Raw genomic sequence first — 17,097 nt, forward strand, 5'->3', positions numbered from 1 at the left:
CGAGGCTTTGGAAACCGTCACAGCCACAACAATTGAGATAAGTTACTGAGGGCGGGTAATAGGAACTGATAGACTCGAGGATGGATCAATAACAGACATTGATACCAGAAGAGGAAGGACAAATTGTGACATCTCTTTCTCTTTCATGTTCAAAGGAGCTCCTTAAGTCGACCGTCCCTGTGCATGTGAAGAAATGTGCCGGTGTCTGTCTCAAACACATAGTTACAGAACCCCCAGTTGCTCCTCGTACGGGCGATCACAAATTAGAAGTCAGGACAACATTTGGGAGAGAACATTGTGTATTTACAAGTACCACCACAAAATAGAGTCACTGTAAAATACTTTACCTATGGATTTAGAAGCATTTGCAAGGCGCTTGTAACCACTGAGAATGACTGTCCTGACCCTTGTTCACATTAGCAACATGAATGCAATGTCAAACTCAAGTCATCCCTGACCTGAAACCACCAGCTAGGCATTGACCCTATCGTACAGAATTTGTGCAACACAGACTGGTTGAGTCAAAGTTTGAAAGGTGTATAACTGGAAGTGGATATTCCACAGCTGGTACGCTCCGTCTCTGCTTGCGGGATTGGATCGGTTTCAGTAAACAAAGTCACCTGATGAGGCCAGAGGTTATGTCTGCCACGGATAGTTATCCACATGTCACATTGGCTACCACCTGAGCCTGTGTTTGAAACAAACCCATCTTCACGTCACAGGTGATTCAGGTATTAATTTAAACCGGCAGATACACTGACATTTGATTCCGCGGGGAGCCAACGGAGATGGGGGTTAGTTGAATATTGCCTCCGCAGTGTGGGGCCACACTGTTACATCGCTGAAACACCTGCCTTTTGGGCATCATCATCATCTCGCCGCAATGTTGTGTGAGGCTGACGGAATCATCAGTCTCACTGACACGTCGGGTTAGATTTACACAAAAACAAAACCGAAAGAATTACAATTTGTGGATTCCATTATTCATTCAACAAACATATCAATCTATTTGTCAGTTTTCTTCACAGGAATATTGATGGATTGATATACAGAATAGGGAATGTCATTTGAGTTGAATTGGTTGTTGATTAATCGCATCCTACGGGAATTGTGGCAAAATGGGCTGCACCATATGCCGACGACCAGAAGAGGGATTAAATATTCAGCCTGAAGATCACAGTCTTAAGGGCATCAAGAAGTTATATATGAGAAAGTATCCACACAGAACTCCGCCATGGCATGTACCCTCTCAATCTTTCCATCATTCCTTTCATCCTCCCTACACTCAGTTGAGGAAACGTCATGAAATGTTGAGCACTGACGTCAACAAGTCTAACATACTGTACATGAATAAATCTAACACGATACATTTAATCGAGGATGCATTATTAGACCGAATAATTTAATTCACTTATTTGAGAAGATTATAAGAAGGAGAGGAATCACTCTGCATTAACCTTGTCTGGAATATCTCATTGTATCCTACATTACCCTATTTGAATCAATGACAAATGTAACCCCATTAAAGACTACCACAAGGACCTTTCAAATGAAACCCTATTCTGCTCCTATCTGGGGCTGCAATTTATCTTCATCTCAGACACCGTAGCCATTTTACTGCACCCACTGTCTTCGGTATCTTCTGCACCCAGATCAATGGCAAGTCTCTGAATTTAAAACGGTGAGTTTTAGATGTGATGCAAAAGCTTGAGCTTTGTAGTCTCATCATTTGCAAGGAGTTTTCCTCTTGGATTTTTTACATAACTACAAGTTGTAAAAAACTATTCAGAATTCGTTGGCAGCTTTCACTATATTTATATTGAGTTAACTGCTAAATCTGGGTTGACTGGTTTCAAACTATAAATATATCATTGTACACACTTTAAAACATTTTTACCAAGAAAACCCCCACAATTTTAAGCTAGGCATCTGGCAACCATTCACAACATTGTGTGTCATTGTTATTTTCTAATATGTAGCACATATTTATTGTCACAGAATGCTGCGTTATTACAGCCAGTTTACAGCTGTGACATTCAAAATGTCAATTTCAATTCACTGGAACATGTTCTAATTTATGTTTAACATGCACCTGTATTAAGGTAATGCCCCAGGGCTTGCAAATTCTTTGCCACCCAATCAGACTCACTTGGGCTAGCAGCAGTAATATTTCTTCACTATTTGTTGGTTCAGCATGAGCATTTACCGTGGCAAACCTCGGTCCACTGTGACTGTGGGGCAGCTTACCATACATCAAAATATAATATTAATAGTTTTGGGTATTATACTTCTAGCTCTTTTGCAAAACCAAACTCTATGATTGATCATTGCTGGGCCACTCATCCATCAAATAGTGAAAAGAAAGATTCTCATATCGATCATAGGCTACCACCTCTAGCATTGTTTTGACTCCCATGTGACCACACGGCAACCAACCAACGAAACAAAGGTGGATACGTCAAGCTGCAAAAGCTAAGGAATTTACTGAACATGTTTTCCTTTGTTCCTATTTCGTTCTCCAATTCTGTGCAGAGTGTGGGCAGGGAACACAATTAATTCAGGTGGAACTAATCACAAAGTTCCTCTCGGGCTATTTTCAGAAGGTGAGGGTGCACTCTTTTCTACTGTGTAAATTGTCAATAAACTCGGGTTTACATCCAACTCATCAAGTCTCCCTCATCATGGCCGGACGTGATATCGGCCAGCTTCTGCTGTGACAGAAGTCTTGTTGCCTAGCAACAAATCTAAGTTTGGAGTTTAGCGTGACGACCGAGGTGTGAGGACAGCCTGGCAAGTCTGTACTGCACACGGGCGTGGGGATTTTTCCATAACTAAATAACTATGCTCCCCAATCGTAACCTTTCAATATCCCCTTTAGGGTGGATCGGTAAATAACACACACACACGAACACACAACACACACATGCTGATGTGAGCTCGTCTCATCTTCTGACTTGAAGGGGAACTAGAGAGACCCATCCGTAAACTCCTCGGGGCGGCACTGACATTAAACATCCTAGGTGTTTGCTAGATCGATGTGGGTGCTTTGGAGCAGTCATACCTTTAGACAGTCATGTGTCCTTCACATCTACACAACCCCACGAGACATACATACATCAAAGATCGTGGGAGCACAGAGTGACGGCCGCTGCTGCGAGATGGAACTTCACAGAGTGTGAAGACCAGGCAAGACAGATTTATTTCAAAGAAAAATAAATGCTGACTATAAGGGCTCATAACTTTATGATGAATTGGTCCGTTGTCATTAATGGCTGGCAGAGTAACGCTGCTTTGGTAATATGATGTTCCCTTCAAAGCGTAGTTTATGGCAACACCGCGACAATACGATTCATGATCTTCTTATCAAAGTTGAGCAGATAACTCTGCAAGGTCACAACAGGGGAAAAGCCAATAGAGTACTTAATATTCGCTTAACAGCCTCCCTCCCAGGTATTGAATATTGACAAAGGGAGAATTAGGGCAGTCCCGTCTATACTTAGATTTCAACACTGGCGTTGAATATTTGAACCTGTTGACCGAGTGACACTATGGTACTCAAGCCATTGGTCCATTGAGAAGACAAGCAGCCATATTCAGTGAGCCATTCATTACAGGGTCCAGACCAATTAAAGGCCTTCAGTGTAATGCTTGTATATATACAAGAGACAAAGGAAGAGCACATATTTGGTCAAGATTACTGTTTACCCAGGCCACAGAGGCTCCTTATTCATGGGTTGTCGCGACTTACATACCAAGTCCTTAAATAGTGCAGAGAACTCGAATAGATGTGCATCAATTAGTTGTTGCTGTGACGTTTGAACGTAATCAACTCTACCAAATCTTTCACATGCCCCAAACAAGAAATGGGTGCTGCTAAGGGCCTCATTTATAAAGGTTGAAAACACATAAAAGGAGAGTTAAAGGTTTCATATACATACAACTTTTTTTTTTTGAAACAATGTGGTTTATAAAACCATTTTGCAAGAGATGCAAACGATGTAGCTGCCGTATATTGTGACGACAGCGAGGCTTGGCAACTGAAACGGCGTCCTGATAAAATGAAGCCAAATGAGTCGCGCTCATGTAACTGCTTCATATCAAACAAATTATCGACTCCCTTCATCCCAAAACCAAGTTATTTGTGCTCATAATCAATCAAACCTGATTTAACTTAGCAATTATTGAATCGTTCCATTCTCTCATATCGTAAAACGATCAATTAATAATTAATCAGTCGACTCAATAATTCAATGTCATCCGTCTGAAAACTCCAGACTGATGAGCACATGACTTACTCTGAAATGACAACCAAATGTAAAAAAAACAAAACATTGGATTGTTTTTGTGGGTGCATGGCTTCTTGAGCAATGTTGTTCAGGAAGATCTATCGATACAGAAACACTTGTACAAAAATGGTTGCTCCAGGCACCAAACATGCACCTCACTCAAATTAACATAAACTAAACTCTGCAGTTGAGTTTTTATACTTTCCAGACCACTATATAGTACCAATATTAAAAAAACAACAACAACAAAAAAAACAATACAGTATCGATATTCTAGTTCTGAGTATCGATACTCCTCCCAGACGCGACGGAGCATAGCGGTGCCGGCGAATGAAGAAAGTTTGGGATTCTTTTTTTAAGAAATTGATATGTGCACATTTCGACTTTGTTCAATATATGGATGTGTTCAAAATAAACTAAAGAGCAGTAAAGCCATACTCTATTTTACTGTACCATATCGCATCATGTAAAATTCTATCAGATCATATTGAGATGCATATTGTATCGGATCTAACATTTTGCTTGACATTTTCCTAATGCGTTTTCCTTTTAGCAACACTAATTTGTTAGAAAATCAAAATTTTTGTCCTCAACAACCAAATAAATAAATGCACAAGAGTATATTTTGGTACAGTATGAATGAAAAAGGAAAATCATAATTTTATAACATTTGATGGGGTGGTGACCACTGAATATGTTATTCTCTTCCTCTTCCACTTTTAGACAGTGTCGTGATACAGCAGTGGCCTGTACTAGTAGATGGAAATGTCTTATTTTTCGGACGCAACTTCTGCTGTGCAGTTTGGCGACAAGGCAAATAAGCTCCAATACTGCAGAGAACTAAAGCTGAAATCATAACTCAAAGTCATTCACACGGCAGAGAATGAAAAAAAAATAAAAATGAATTTGATTTCATTGGGGAGCATGAAAATATTCTGGCGCAGGAGGGGAGAAGTCAGCACAAACAAATCAAAGGCTCAGTGTGGTAAAAGAGTTTTACTCATTTGAGTCAGACTGCTGAAGTAAGGCAGAATTAATTCTGTTACACCCTTAACATTTTGTCTCATATTGTAAGATGAAACCTATGTAGTCTTAAATAGTAGCTAAATACATTCTTTGAACTGTAATATAGGACCAAGAGAGGTTCCTAGATGTACACATACATATCTGTGCACAGATTGATGTGAATCATTTGCTTAGTTATTGTGGACATTTGCATGTGCTCACATTTGAAAACCTGTCATTATCACGTTCTTGTCACATGTCAGGCTGCGAATGGGTGGCTGGCATTGGCAGATCCCTGCATAATCACACATCAGTGTCGTGCATGTTTACGGCACTGATGGCAGAGGCGGGGGACTGCAGCATAATGGCTAAAAACCAAACAGGTCTCCAAGGTGATCATGGCAATTTCTGAGAGCGAAACCAATGTGCTTATTACGATCCCGACAAGCTGAATAGGCCAGCGGACAAGCTGAGGGACTGATGGAACACATTAATCAGGAGCAAATTGCAAACTTTCCTTCACCTCCCTCCCTTGCCTTGGATTCTAATTAAAAGAGTTGTACAAGGCACCACGACATCCATTAAAACGTAAAAAAAACAAGTTGACTTGTTTCAGATGGAAGTTACTTTTAGAATGACTATAAAATGTTGTGCATGTACCTGTAGCTGGATCCACCGTCCGCACAATCAAGTGGTCATCTTGGTGAACCCACTCGCCGTTGCACTTGAAGTAGATCTGCGTCGCCGGCGTGGAGCGGCAGGTGAGCATCACTGGTTTGTTCTTCACGATGAACTCGTCCTCTGGTTCCACCAAGAAGTGAGGTAACAGGTCAGAGAAGGCTGCAGGTTGTGTTGCTGTGGCAGCGTGCTCAGAACCTTAGAGGAAAAACAAAAAGGTTTAAAAAGAATGCCAAAAACAATTTTGTTTTCCCCTGAACTCGAGAGAGCCACCAATTGTGATCACTTCACTCGTGAAGGAAACAAAAAGAGCAGACAAAATATTGGCCCCACAAAATATGGAGTTGATGACCCACTTCACAGATGAAGTAACTGCTTCCATTCTACTGGGAAGATTTGCTACAGGAAAACCTCCATAAGTAAAGGGGCCTGACTCTCAAATTCTAGAATGGCTAGCACTGCTATTTTGTTCATTTGTCATGTTTGTGGTTACTTCAGAAGACTACTAAAGACGGGTCAAATTTCTTTCACACACACACAATAAAACCAAAACTTTTTTTTTCAATAGCTTCATTATATGAGGTGGAGGTGGTCTTTTCTTTTTTTTTTTCGTGGCACTGCGGATCTTTGAGCGAGTGTGGTCAGGTTGTGCTACTAATGGGTCAAATGCGGATACGGTATTGAATATCGGGCCGGAACACAAAAATAGAGCTGAGCTGGGGTGGACACAATCATGGCAGGTTTCAAAGGAGACTACCGACATCCGCATCGTATTCATAGTAAAGATAAATTACTTAAACCTCCAGCTGCCATAAAATTGATATCTGACAGTGCATTGCAACAGATATGATATGAGAATTATGTGTATCTCGTCACACCCTGAGGTCAAAATTTAAAAGGCAAATGACAGATGGACAGTGATGGTGAGAGAGTATGTGACGTGGAGCACAGTTGGCAATGACAGAGCTCGGCCTTGTGTGCTCTTGGCGGGATCAGTCCATGTCTTCACCTCAGCTCTTAATCATGAGACATTAAAAATCATTGTTGATGGACTGTTGGCCATAAATCCTGTCAGCAACTAGGCCACTTCACAGACTCTCTCTTCAACGAGGACCCTAACTCTTCTCATGAACTTATTCTAAATAAATAAATGAATAAATAAATGAATAAACAAACAAACAAACAAACAAACAAACAAACAAACAAACACGCAAGCAAGCAAGCTCAGCCAGGGTACATAGAATCTCATATGGGATACACACGGTAGATGTTTTATTCCTGATACGTTATATGGCACCTTGAGGCCTGCTGTGAAGGAGGAGAACGACATCAGCAGTGTTCAGACATGCAGAAGCTGTCCTTTAGGAGCATTGACAGCTGAGGAACGCTGAATGCGAGCAGGAAGCCTGCGGCACAGCACAAACGCCGATTCTCTCCCGAGATTTTGAAGTTGAGGCGGGAGGGAGAGGACACAGGCGTGGAAAGAAGGAAATAACCACTTTATGCCACAGACACTCAAGGGAGGCCAGTAAATCGCCAAATAAAACCTTTTTAAGGATAGATATTAATTTACTGCCTTGAATCCAATATGGCTGACAGAGGAGGCATTGACAACCTTCTCCATCACTCCCCATGCAGCAGGAGACGACAGAAAGCCTCATCTCTCCTAATGAAACGGCAACGCTTGTGATGACCTTTCGCTCCATTCTTCCTCCCCTCCCGGCCTCCTACGTGCGGTTCGCTGATGTTCATGTCACTGATATTAGATAGTATCGTAAACACCAATCCTTGGATGAAGACATTTTCCAGCAGTTCCTCCCCCACAACACATTAATGCCTCTCCTTTCGGAAGCACCCTCATGTGCTGACTCGCTAATCTATCAGGCTGAGATACAGTGACGCACACCATTGCCGCTGAACTCCATTAATGTTGCGTGTACATGTTTAACTCTTAATGAAAACTAAATGTCCTGTGTCCGATGAAGGACATGCATCACTTGCTGACGCATTGCCATTTTCCGAGCCCATTTTAGGATTGGGGGAGGAAAATTAACATGACAGCTCAGTACTGAGTAAAGTATTTGCATCTACTGGATGTGTCAAAGTATTGAAAGATGTTAAGGCGGGCCCCTACGAGACAATTACTTTAAAGAAAATCCATCATTTAAATGAAAATGCTCATAAGCCACAAGTACTGTTCCGTTCGACAGTATAGCTTGGTAAACGCTGATCAGGCGTGTACTTCTGAAAGTCACAGTACAAACACATGTAGTAAAGTCTGCAGCCATCATGTCTTACCAAAGTGCCGATGAAGACGCTACTTTGATGACCTTTGACCAGTATCTGAATTGTTCTATTTTGAACTTAATTTTGAGTGGTACATGTCCTTTTTTCTGAATTGAACTGTTCTATAAGTATCACGACTGCTATGAATTCCCTTTTCACTCCTAGTGATGTCTGTCAAGATGAATGATGCCACTCAGGAGTTGCCATAGCAAAGGTTTTCAAGGATGAAGCTCATTATTCTCAATCAACAGCATCTCTGCTTCTCACTAAGCTCTAAACTCTGACACACTGACATGATGAAGGGCTGATGAACATGTGACAGCGTGAACTCACCGCCGGCTTTTCATTCGAGGGTCACATTGAGCACTTAACTGCACTTGGATGCTCCCCCGCTTGGTGTTTTGGTGTGAGCCCACTCGTGTGTTGGGGGTTAGTCTTGCATTTAACTACACACACTTTGGGTTAATGAGGTCAAACACGTAATATCTTTTGCAAAGGAAATTGTCATTTTATGGGAGGACATTCTGGTCACGCGCTGTTTTATATCAAACCCATAATGAAGGGCTGATGTGTAGTAAATTGGCTTAGATTATTGTCATGACACAGTGTACTTCAAAGTCAATGTGCACACACAAACAGGTGCACGCACAAACACACACACACACACACACACACACACACACACACACACACACGCACACACACGCACACACACGCACACACACGCACACACACACACACACACACACACAGACACACACACACACACACGCACACACACACGCACACACACACGCACACACACACGCACACTCAACACAGTGGGAGTATCAGCCACTTAACAGAGTCCTTGCAGGTCAATGCAGAAATCAAATAGACATACAGCAGCACTGCATCAGTTTCCGCTGAGTGTGATTGGCTGAAACCACAATTTAAATCAATATTGTATTAGCCAAGCATAACAATGGGTGCTCAATGACACCATCCAATTTTGTACACCTTTACATTACCCATTTTGTAATAGAAACATTTAATGCTAACCAATAAAAACTGAATCCAACATACAGATTTGATATTTGTCTGCAGCTGCTCTTCCCTCAAGAGACAATTTGACTGACCTAAAATACACAAAACAGCCCACACACAATCCCAACAAGGGTGCACCAGCTGCCAATGTTCCGAGCCATCTTGTCCGTGGCAGATTTTCCCTCTGCACATGGGCCACAACATCTCCTCGGTCCAGCTGACCATGTCAACTCCCCAGTGAGGCACTGACGACATGCGCAAGAGATGACGAAAAAAAAAAAAAATTGCACTCTAAAGGAAAAATCAAAAAAAAAAAATCTAACGTCATGTTGAACTGGGTTTGTTATATTCTCAATTATTTGCCAACACAGTTCCACAAATCATCACGTTTTATCACCACTTGTAAAGTAAGTTGGCTTTAATTTTTTTCTTTTACTCGCTAACTGCAGCACAAAATTCCTTAATGTAAAGCAGCATGACTGTGTTAAGGGTTAAAAACAATAACACCCTTCTATTTTTTAAGTATATATACCAAAATCTACCATTTGATCAATATTCTAAGAACAAAACATCAACTTTTATTTGATTTAATTATAATTTTGGCCTCAGATATTGGTTATTGGCTTCCATGAATGCCAACAATCTGTATTTGTAGCAGCCTTAAAAAACATAGCAGTCTATTTTAACTCTTTACCCAGCCAATTGTCCGTGATTATTCTGAAACATTTTAGAAACACAAATAAATCAAGACATGCAGAGTAGTGGGTGTGCTGCTTGTGTTTTTAATAACCTGACATTCTCATTCTGCTGGCAACCATAAATAATTTAATTGTTAATGCATAGACGCACCTTGTGAAATATGAAAATGTAATTTAAGGCATAGATTTCGTAACTAATACACAATTGTGCAACCTCTACTCGAGCACATTATAGTCAATGTAGCAGGATTTATGGATTTTTATTTATTCATATTAATATGGTGTCATGTGCCCAAAGGAAGGCATCACTGAGCAAAGAGAACGTGATCATGTGATGACCGGCAGCCATAACATGTTTTATGACAACCTTACAATCTCATCTGGAAATAATGCAATTACAGTTACTATCCAGAATAATCAACCATTTCATGTTAGGCTGTCATGAAATACAAAGCTTCTGTAACCGTTCGTGGTTAGATTAAATGGCTCTGCAGTGGCTTTGTATATTTACTGTGCAATCACCCTGAATATTGAGAATGAGGGGAACAAGAATGTTGCTTATGTTAAGTTAAAAATAGTATAAATAAACGGTTGACAGAGTAAACAATGCAAGTGATCAAACGCAGGAAGAGAAACAAAAATGGGATGTTAAAAAAAAAAAGCCGGATATAATAGAGTTCACAGTTGACGGATGACAAATATTTACCTTCACACGTCACAAATCCAAATAAACATTCCGCGATGGGAAACATGCATCATGAGAGCTGAGGGGAAAAAACGATTTTGTGCAAACAACTTGGAATGAGGAAACATAGATTCAGATGACTGAACCAAACGACTCTCCTATCAGACAGTCGGACATGAAGAATTATGTCTGTGGTACATAAGGACATCGGCTTGAACAGAAAAGCCAAAAGATGTACACGTTTGTGCCGTTATACTCAACGTGGAAATAATCAATCACCGGCAGGCACACAGAGAGATAACGCGCCTTTGCGAAACATTAAATAAACATGTAGCACAGCAACCAAATCACATCACGTTGGTGGAAGGAGATGGAGACCTCAGACGAGATATAAAGGTGGCAATTCGAAGGACAGAAGAACGGGATGGGGCGAGAGAGCAGAATATAAATGGTTGGAACTCATTATTGCAATTTCCCTCCATTCAAATGAAGAGAAAATTGGCTGCTAAGCATTTACATTGATGCGGGCCTGTACATCTGTGCGCATACATTAATTCCGGCTACTAATGATGCGCTGCAGACGCGGAAGCACAATGACAGTATTTCCAAGACAGATGTGCTCCAGAGGCCCGGGTCACATCATCAACTTTGAGAATTGCCTTCAAAAGCTTCTCGCATAAATCACCTCGCGGGCGGCGTTTGCAGTGATTAAATAGCGTTTGGGGCCGTGTCAAACAGTGTGTCCAACGGAAAAGAACTGAGCTGTTAGTTTTGTAAATAAAGTTCACAATAGCGACACGATTAATGAGCCTGGTAGCTTTTGAACAGGAGCACTCACGGCTGCTTATTGGAGCTTGTTGATGTTTATTTAATACATGCTGTCATCGATGTGAAGGAACATCTCAGCATGGTGTCGCAGCCCCCCGACTGCCCCACTTGACGTCGTCTTAAAATACTCTTTTTTCTTGAAACCTGCAAGACCCTTTCAGGTTCGTACTGATGTAAAAGACATGGCATTTTGAGGGGCCTGTTTGGAAGGCAGCTTGTGCATTTAATTGTGTAGATGTGTGTGCGTGTATGTGTGGGAGAGAGAACGAGAGAACAGCTGGGAGTCTAAATTTGTGTACAGTACATAACAGCGAGCGCGCTAACATGAGAGGGATTGATTCTTTCCGATGTGACAACTGTCTTACTCCTCTAAGAAGCGTCATTAGTTTTGTGAGTCCTTAGACTGAATGAAATATCAACTGATATGAGTGACATCCATGCGGTGCCAAAGATGAGACTATCCCCGGTCGTTGCATCCTCTTGGCGGCGTATTTTTTTCTCAACGTGCCGTTTGCTTGTCTGTCCAAATCATGCAAAAGCTACCGGGCACTGTTTCAGAAGTCAGGCCATAAGTAAGTCCCCTTGCTTTGTTCCAGTACCTGTATTTTTTCTATTGAAATACTAAAACACTGACTTTTATGAACAAAAGCAAGCATACTGCAGATGGAATGTAATCTAGAAGCACAGTTCAGAGTGGAATATAATAGAAGAAAAGACATTTGGCGTTGGTGGAGCTCAGTTAAACATGTTTCCGCAGTTGTCATCAGTGTACTTAAACCAAGGTTTATTCATGGGCTGTGGCTCAGAATAAACCCTGCTATAAATATTCCAATTACAATGCATTCACTTGCATTCTCATTCCTTGGTCCATATTGAAGTGAGTTCAATTAGTATGTGTGTGGTTGGTGGGTGGGGGTGGAAATTATGCCTTTCCGAGATGGACTCAGAGTTGGTCAACTCCAACTCGTCATGCAAAGGAAAGGACAAATTCGATATTTGCCAGCTTGGATTCCATTGGATGAATTTGGTCAGCAGTGAGGATTAACTCACTGTTGAAAGAGTTACGATTAGATCAGCAAACTTTGTACCTTTTCTTCTCACTGTGCCTGAGCAAAATGAAAGAACATGTTAACGCAAGATGTTCCGTGTGGAAATTCAGTCATTCGGAAATTCAATCCCTTCCTTTCCCTCCCTCTGAACAGTGTACACTGTCCAAATCATATTAGGAAGGGTCGCTATAGTGTGTCTGAGCCCGTTTTCTGCACAGATCAAGGCACCACATTTGGGACGCATGCTGTCTTAGTGGTGCTTTCATAGCATTACCCTTCCAAGTCCACAGGCGGCGGAAACGCCTTCTCGTAATTTTGGTCTTCTTTTGACAAGAGGACAGTTAGAGGACTTCAGTAGAATAATGACGAGCGGAAAATGAGCCAACAACTTCATACGCTGAGAGCACGTCGCTCATTAGCTTTGACTTTATGACATTGGTGATTTACTTGTGTAATGCAGATTTAAATGAAATAAACAACATGCTTCCAAAGCTTTATGAAGTCCATTAGGTTCTCTGGAACAAACCAAATGTTTAGAATAGAATGTTATTCTCGTGCTCACGTAAGATTTTTCTCTTCACCGAGAAACAAAAATTAAGTTTAAATTCAGCCAATTTCACGAATGGGTTCATCAGTTATTATAACATTTGGGTCCTCCTCACAAGTGTTTCACTTGATCAGCTGTGAAAATGATCTTGTAAAATAATTTAGTCCACAAGCACAACAAGTGGTTCATATAGTGCAACTTCAACACACACTACAGTTTTTCCCATACAGGGTGAAATTTCAACATGGCCACATAATCCAGCTAGTGGCTCTCAAAAGGAAGCACTACATGCCAGAACCTAGCTGAACATGCACAATGGCGGAAAAGGATACCTATAAAAGTGACAAGAGCACAGGGGAGCCTATAAGTCAAGTCTGTTGACTATGTTCAGCAATACTTAATCGCTACTGTGACAGAAATGCCCAGAGTTGCAGGCTTAAAATATTATTTGACTTTGATCAAATAAAATGTAAGGATGGCATTTCTACGTGCAGTCCAACGAAGCCCATTCTGCAAGACAAACTTTTAGGAGGAGAATTCCACGTGTCCTGACTCCAAATATAAAATGCTGCAAAGCTTAAAGGAGTCACCTGTTTGGGCTTGATGCATTTCAGCCACAGAGATTTTAACATTTCCTGACATAAGTGGACACAATCCTCAGAAGAAGTAAGGCTGTTAGGAGGGGCAGACAGAGTTGTAGTCTTTACCATCCCAGGCACGCACCAGCCTTTGGATTTGAAGACTCCTTGCGCTCAGTCGGAAATGAGGTTAAACTCAAAGCAAGTTGATTACAGAAGAAACAGACAGGCGAGGGAATGAGGCATTCTTAAATCGTTGACATTGTAGAAAATAATGGGAGGAAAAAGGAATGCAAAGCCAAGAAACTATTATGTTATCAAGTTAATCCTTTAATTACCGGATATGCCTACAGCTAAAATGAGAGGTTTTGCATATTGTATTTCACAACTGTGGAACAATTTCCTTTGCAGCATGTGAGGTCGACTGCCAGAAACGGCAGGAGCTTTGGACTTGTGCTTTGCAATTTGGCTTGTAAACATTACAAATCGAAATAAAGTCAAAGGGCTGGCTAAAGCATGCTCTAAGTACTTGGGAGGGCATAATGATTTAATTGATGCTCAAGAACTGAGTCGATTGTCATTGTTGATCGTTAATGTTAATCGAGTCTTGCGGGGAAAAAAAAAATCAGCGCAAAATAGAGACAAGTACTGTCTGTTGAGGCTGTTGATGTAGTCTCAATTACTTTGCGGCTGAAAGAAAAAACTGTGAGCTCCATGCACACTATCATTACAGCACAAGCCCTCTACATATTATTCGTAACAGTACAACACGGGTATTACTGTGGGAGTTCGGAAAATTGCCATGAGGGTTGAAAGGTTTTAGATTCCCCACAATATTGGAATTTAATGCCACCTCCTGCATTTGAATTCAGTCACGTTCGCAGTGACGCACATTGCACAGAGACACGCCCCGTGCTATCAGCGTGTATTTAAACGCCATTCTCCTGTCACTTATAAACCCGTAAAGTAGTGCATTCGCAAAAGGTGAAGCGCAAAGTGGCGAGGGATCACTGTATTAAAATTTTAGAATATTTACCATCACAGTAAATTGAATCAAAGGCTCTGCCAAAATGAGGTTTAATCTAACAAAATGACCAACATTCACAAGGTCAGACAGTATACACATTGGTGACAAAATGCTTCTGCCAGACATTTGACACAAACCGATGTAAACACGGGGAACCCAGCGACACTTTCCGAGTAGCATGTCCCTGTGACTACTTGCTCCAGCTCATCTCATCAGTTAGCCTCCGCTCAATAAAGACCCTGGTCGGACCAAATTGGAAGATTAGTCACAATCAGAGTGATGGATCGTGGGGGGCTTCCTCGGCGTCGCACGGTGCATCCGAATGTAACGCAAAGAGATGATCCATAGCAAGTGTCACCTTCTTAAATAATGGCAGAAGCCATGTTACAAAATAACACCTGCTCAGCAAACACACACACAGTACACTGTAAAAAAATAACTAAGACACAAGCTTCATATCTGTGTATGTTGTCAATTTCAAATAATGTCTTGACTTAAACTCAGTGCCGACATAAGATTCACGTGGCTACATTAGACCAATTTAAAGAGTGACTCAATTTTATTGCTGCTCCTTAAAAGTCATGTTAAGTGACAGTAAATCAACCTTTTTTTAACATTTCGATTGTTTTCGGCATCTTTGAGTGTTCTGAGAAGCTCTACACTAATACGAAACAAGCTTCGCAGACCACTGACAACGGATCATTCAAAGGAGTAGAGCAAAAAATAAAAATAAATGCAGGGTCCACATCAAGATTTACTTAGTAACCCCTAATTACAGGACTAAATGGATAGGTTCATAGGTCCAAAGTTATTATCCAGATAGCGTACCGAAATAACATGCTCAGGTCAAATGTTAATGCGGAATCCAGGTGAACAGATTAGTGCACAAACAATCTTCGTTAGCAGCCTGACAAGCGCTGATGAACATAAAGCAGCAAAGGATGATGAGAACGTTATTAGCTGATCTTCAGCCATGTCGTTAAAAACGGATGATGGCGCTCATAATCAATGTGATTCTTCCTCTGGGTACCGTGACTTGAAGGTCTTCCAAGGCCAGAATAGAGAGAAACTCAACCATCTAGTACCTACTGCATATTTTTAATAGAACCGAAAACAATCTACTCAGCAAACGTGACAAATAGTACCTTGCTTAGTTAATGCTCTCCGCTGTTAAATAATTCATGCAAAACGCAGGCGCTAATATGAAGTCATATCCAATGTCTCAATGTTACATGCAGTCCTTTTATATCGCATTCCAACTCTAATCAAAACAGGAGGAAAATAACGAGAGCCACAAGAACAGAAGATGCAGAAATGCCGCAGCGCCAATATCAAAGAAGCGCATTTAGCATTATGATTGTGAGGCTTTGGACCAGAACGAGAACCACAACAAAGTCTACCTGCCTATGAATGAAAGACAAGGCTGGTTATCTGATATAACATTGCCTCTAAAGCAAACTAAAGCATATCTGAAACGTTTCCGCACACAGGGTATCAGTCAAAGACAAAGATAGTGTTCAGAAGAGAAAAACATCATTTCAAAGTGAAAAGGTTAGAATGTATTCCTTTTGGTTTCACTACAACTAAAAGTACTGACAGAGTGAACGAACCAAACATACATACAAATAACTTTTGAATAGGACTTAGCCCCGCTTCCTAATTACTTGGAAAGTTCAATTACATGAGTGTGCAAAATGTTTCATCCAGACACAAAAAGACAAACATGAGGTGAATAAAAATAAGCCTCAAGGGTGTGAAAACACTTCACACCAGTCAAATTCAAAATAACTGGTCGAATGCAGCTAGTGTTCTCTCACAGTTTTAAAAGTTGTCTCTAAGCAGTATAGTAATGGGTGATATCATTGAGTATTTAATTGATTGTTATTAAGTCAATTGCGTGGACTTTGTTGTCATTGTGTTTATCAATTGAGGCCAAATTTAGGACAGTACACTGCTTAGAGATTATCACCTTTGATAGAGAATTGATTACTTGTTAACTTTCAGCATGGTTGAACAATAAAGTATAATCAAGATACAAAAGCTACAAAAACATTGAACATATTGAAATTCAACAATGAAGGAGAAAATATTAACATTAAATCAGACCATTAACTTTTTACACGTTCCAAATTATGGATTTTATATATTGCAACGAAAAACCGCTTTAGAAATACTCAAGAGGAACTGGGCAACGCCCACATGCTCTTTGTATTGCAGCATGAATGTTGAAAAAATACTGTAGATATATTGCAAAGCATTGTGCACACATTGGGTTAGTTTTGAGAAAATACAGTAGATAGCAAGCAAGCAAACATAGTGTTACTGTTTTAGGGTGAGCATCAGTGCTGATACACACTATTTCTGCATACCACATTTTCCAGACTACAAGTCGCTCCGGAGTACA

General features: G+C 40.8%; 1 protein-coding gene across 3 annotated transcripts in view; it reads right to left on the reverse strand.

Moving 5' to 3' along the window:
- Window positions 1-17,097, reverse strand: part of unc5a (unc-5 netrin receptor A) — a 133,012-nt gene that overhangs the window by 66,003 nt on the left and 49,912 nt on the right. For all 3 annotated transcript variants that reach the window (XM_085904167.1, XM_085904158.1, XM_085904150.1), the window contains exon 2: window positions 5,952-6,167. In XM_085904167.1, the coding sequence (XP_085760293.1) occupies window positions 5,952-6,167 (216 nt within the window). The remainder of the gene's footprint in view (window positions 1-5,951; window positions 6,168-17,097) is intronic.

This window comes from Syngnathus leptorhynchus, chromosome 2 (genome assembly GCF_054491065.1).
Source record: "Syngnathus leptorhynchus isolate UIUO chromosome 2, UIUO_Slep, whole genome shotgun sequence".
NCBI classification, from domain to species: Eukaryota; Metazoa; Chordata; class Actinopteri; order Syngnathiformes; family Syngnathidae; genus Syngnathus; species Syngnathus leptorhynchus.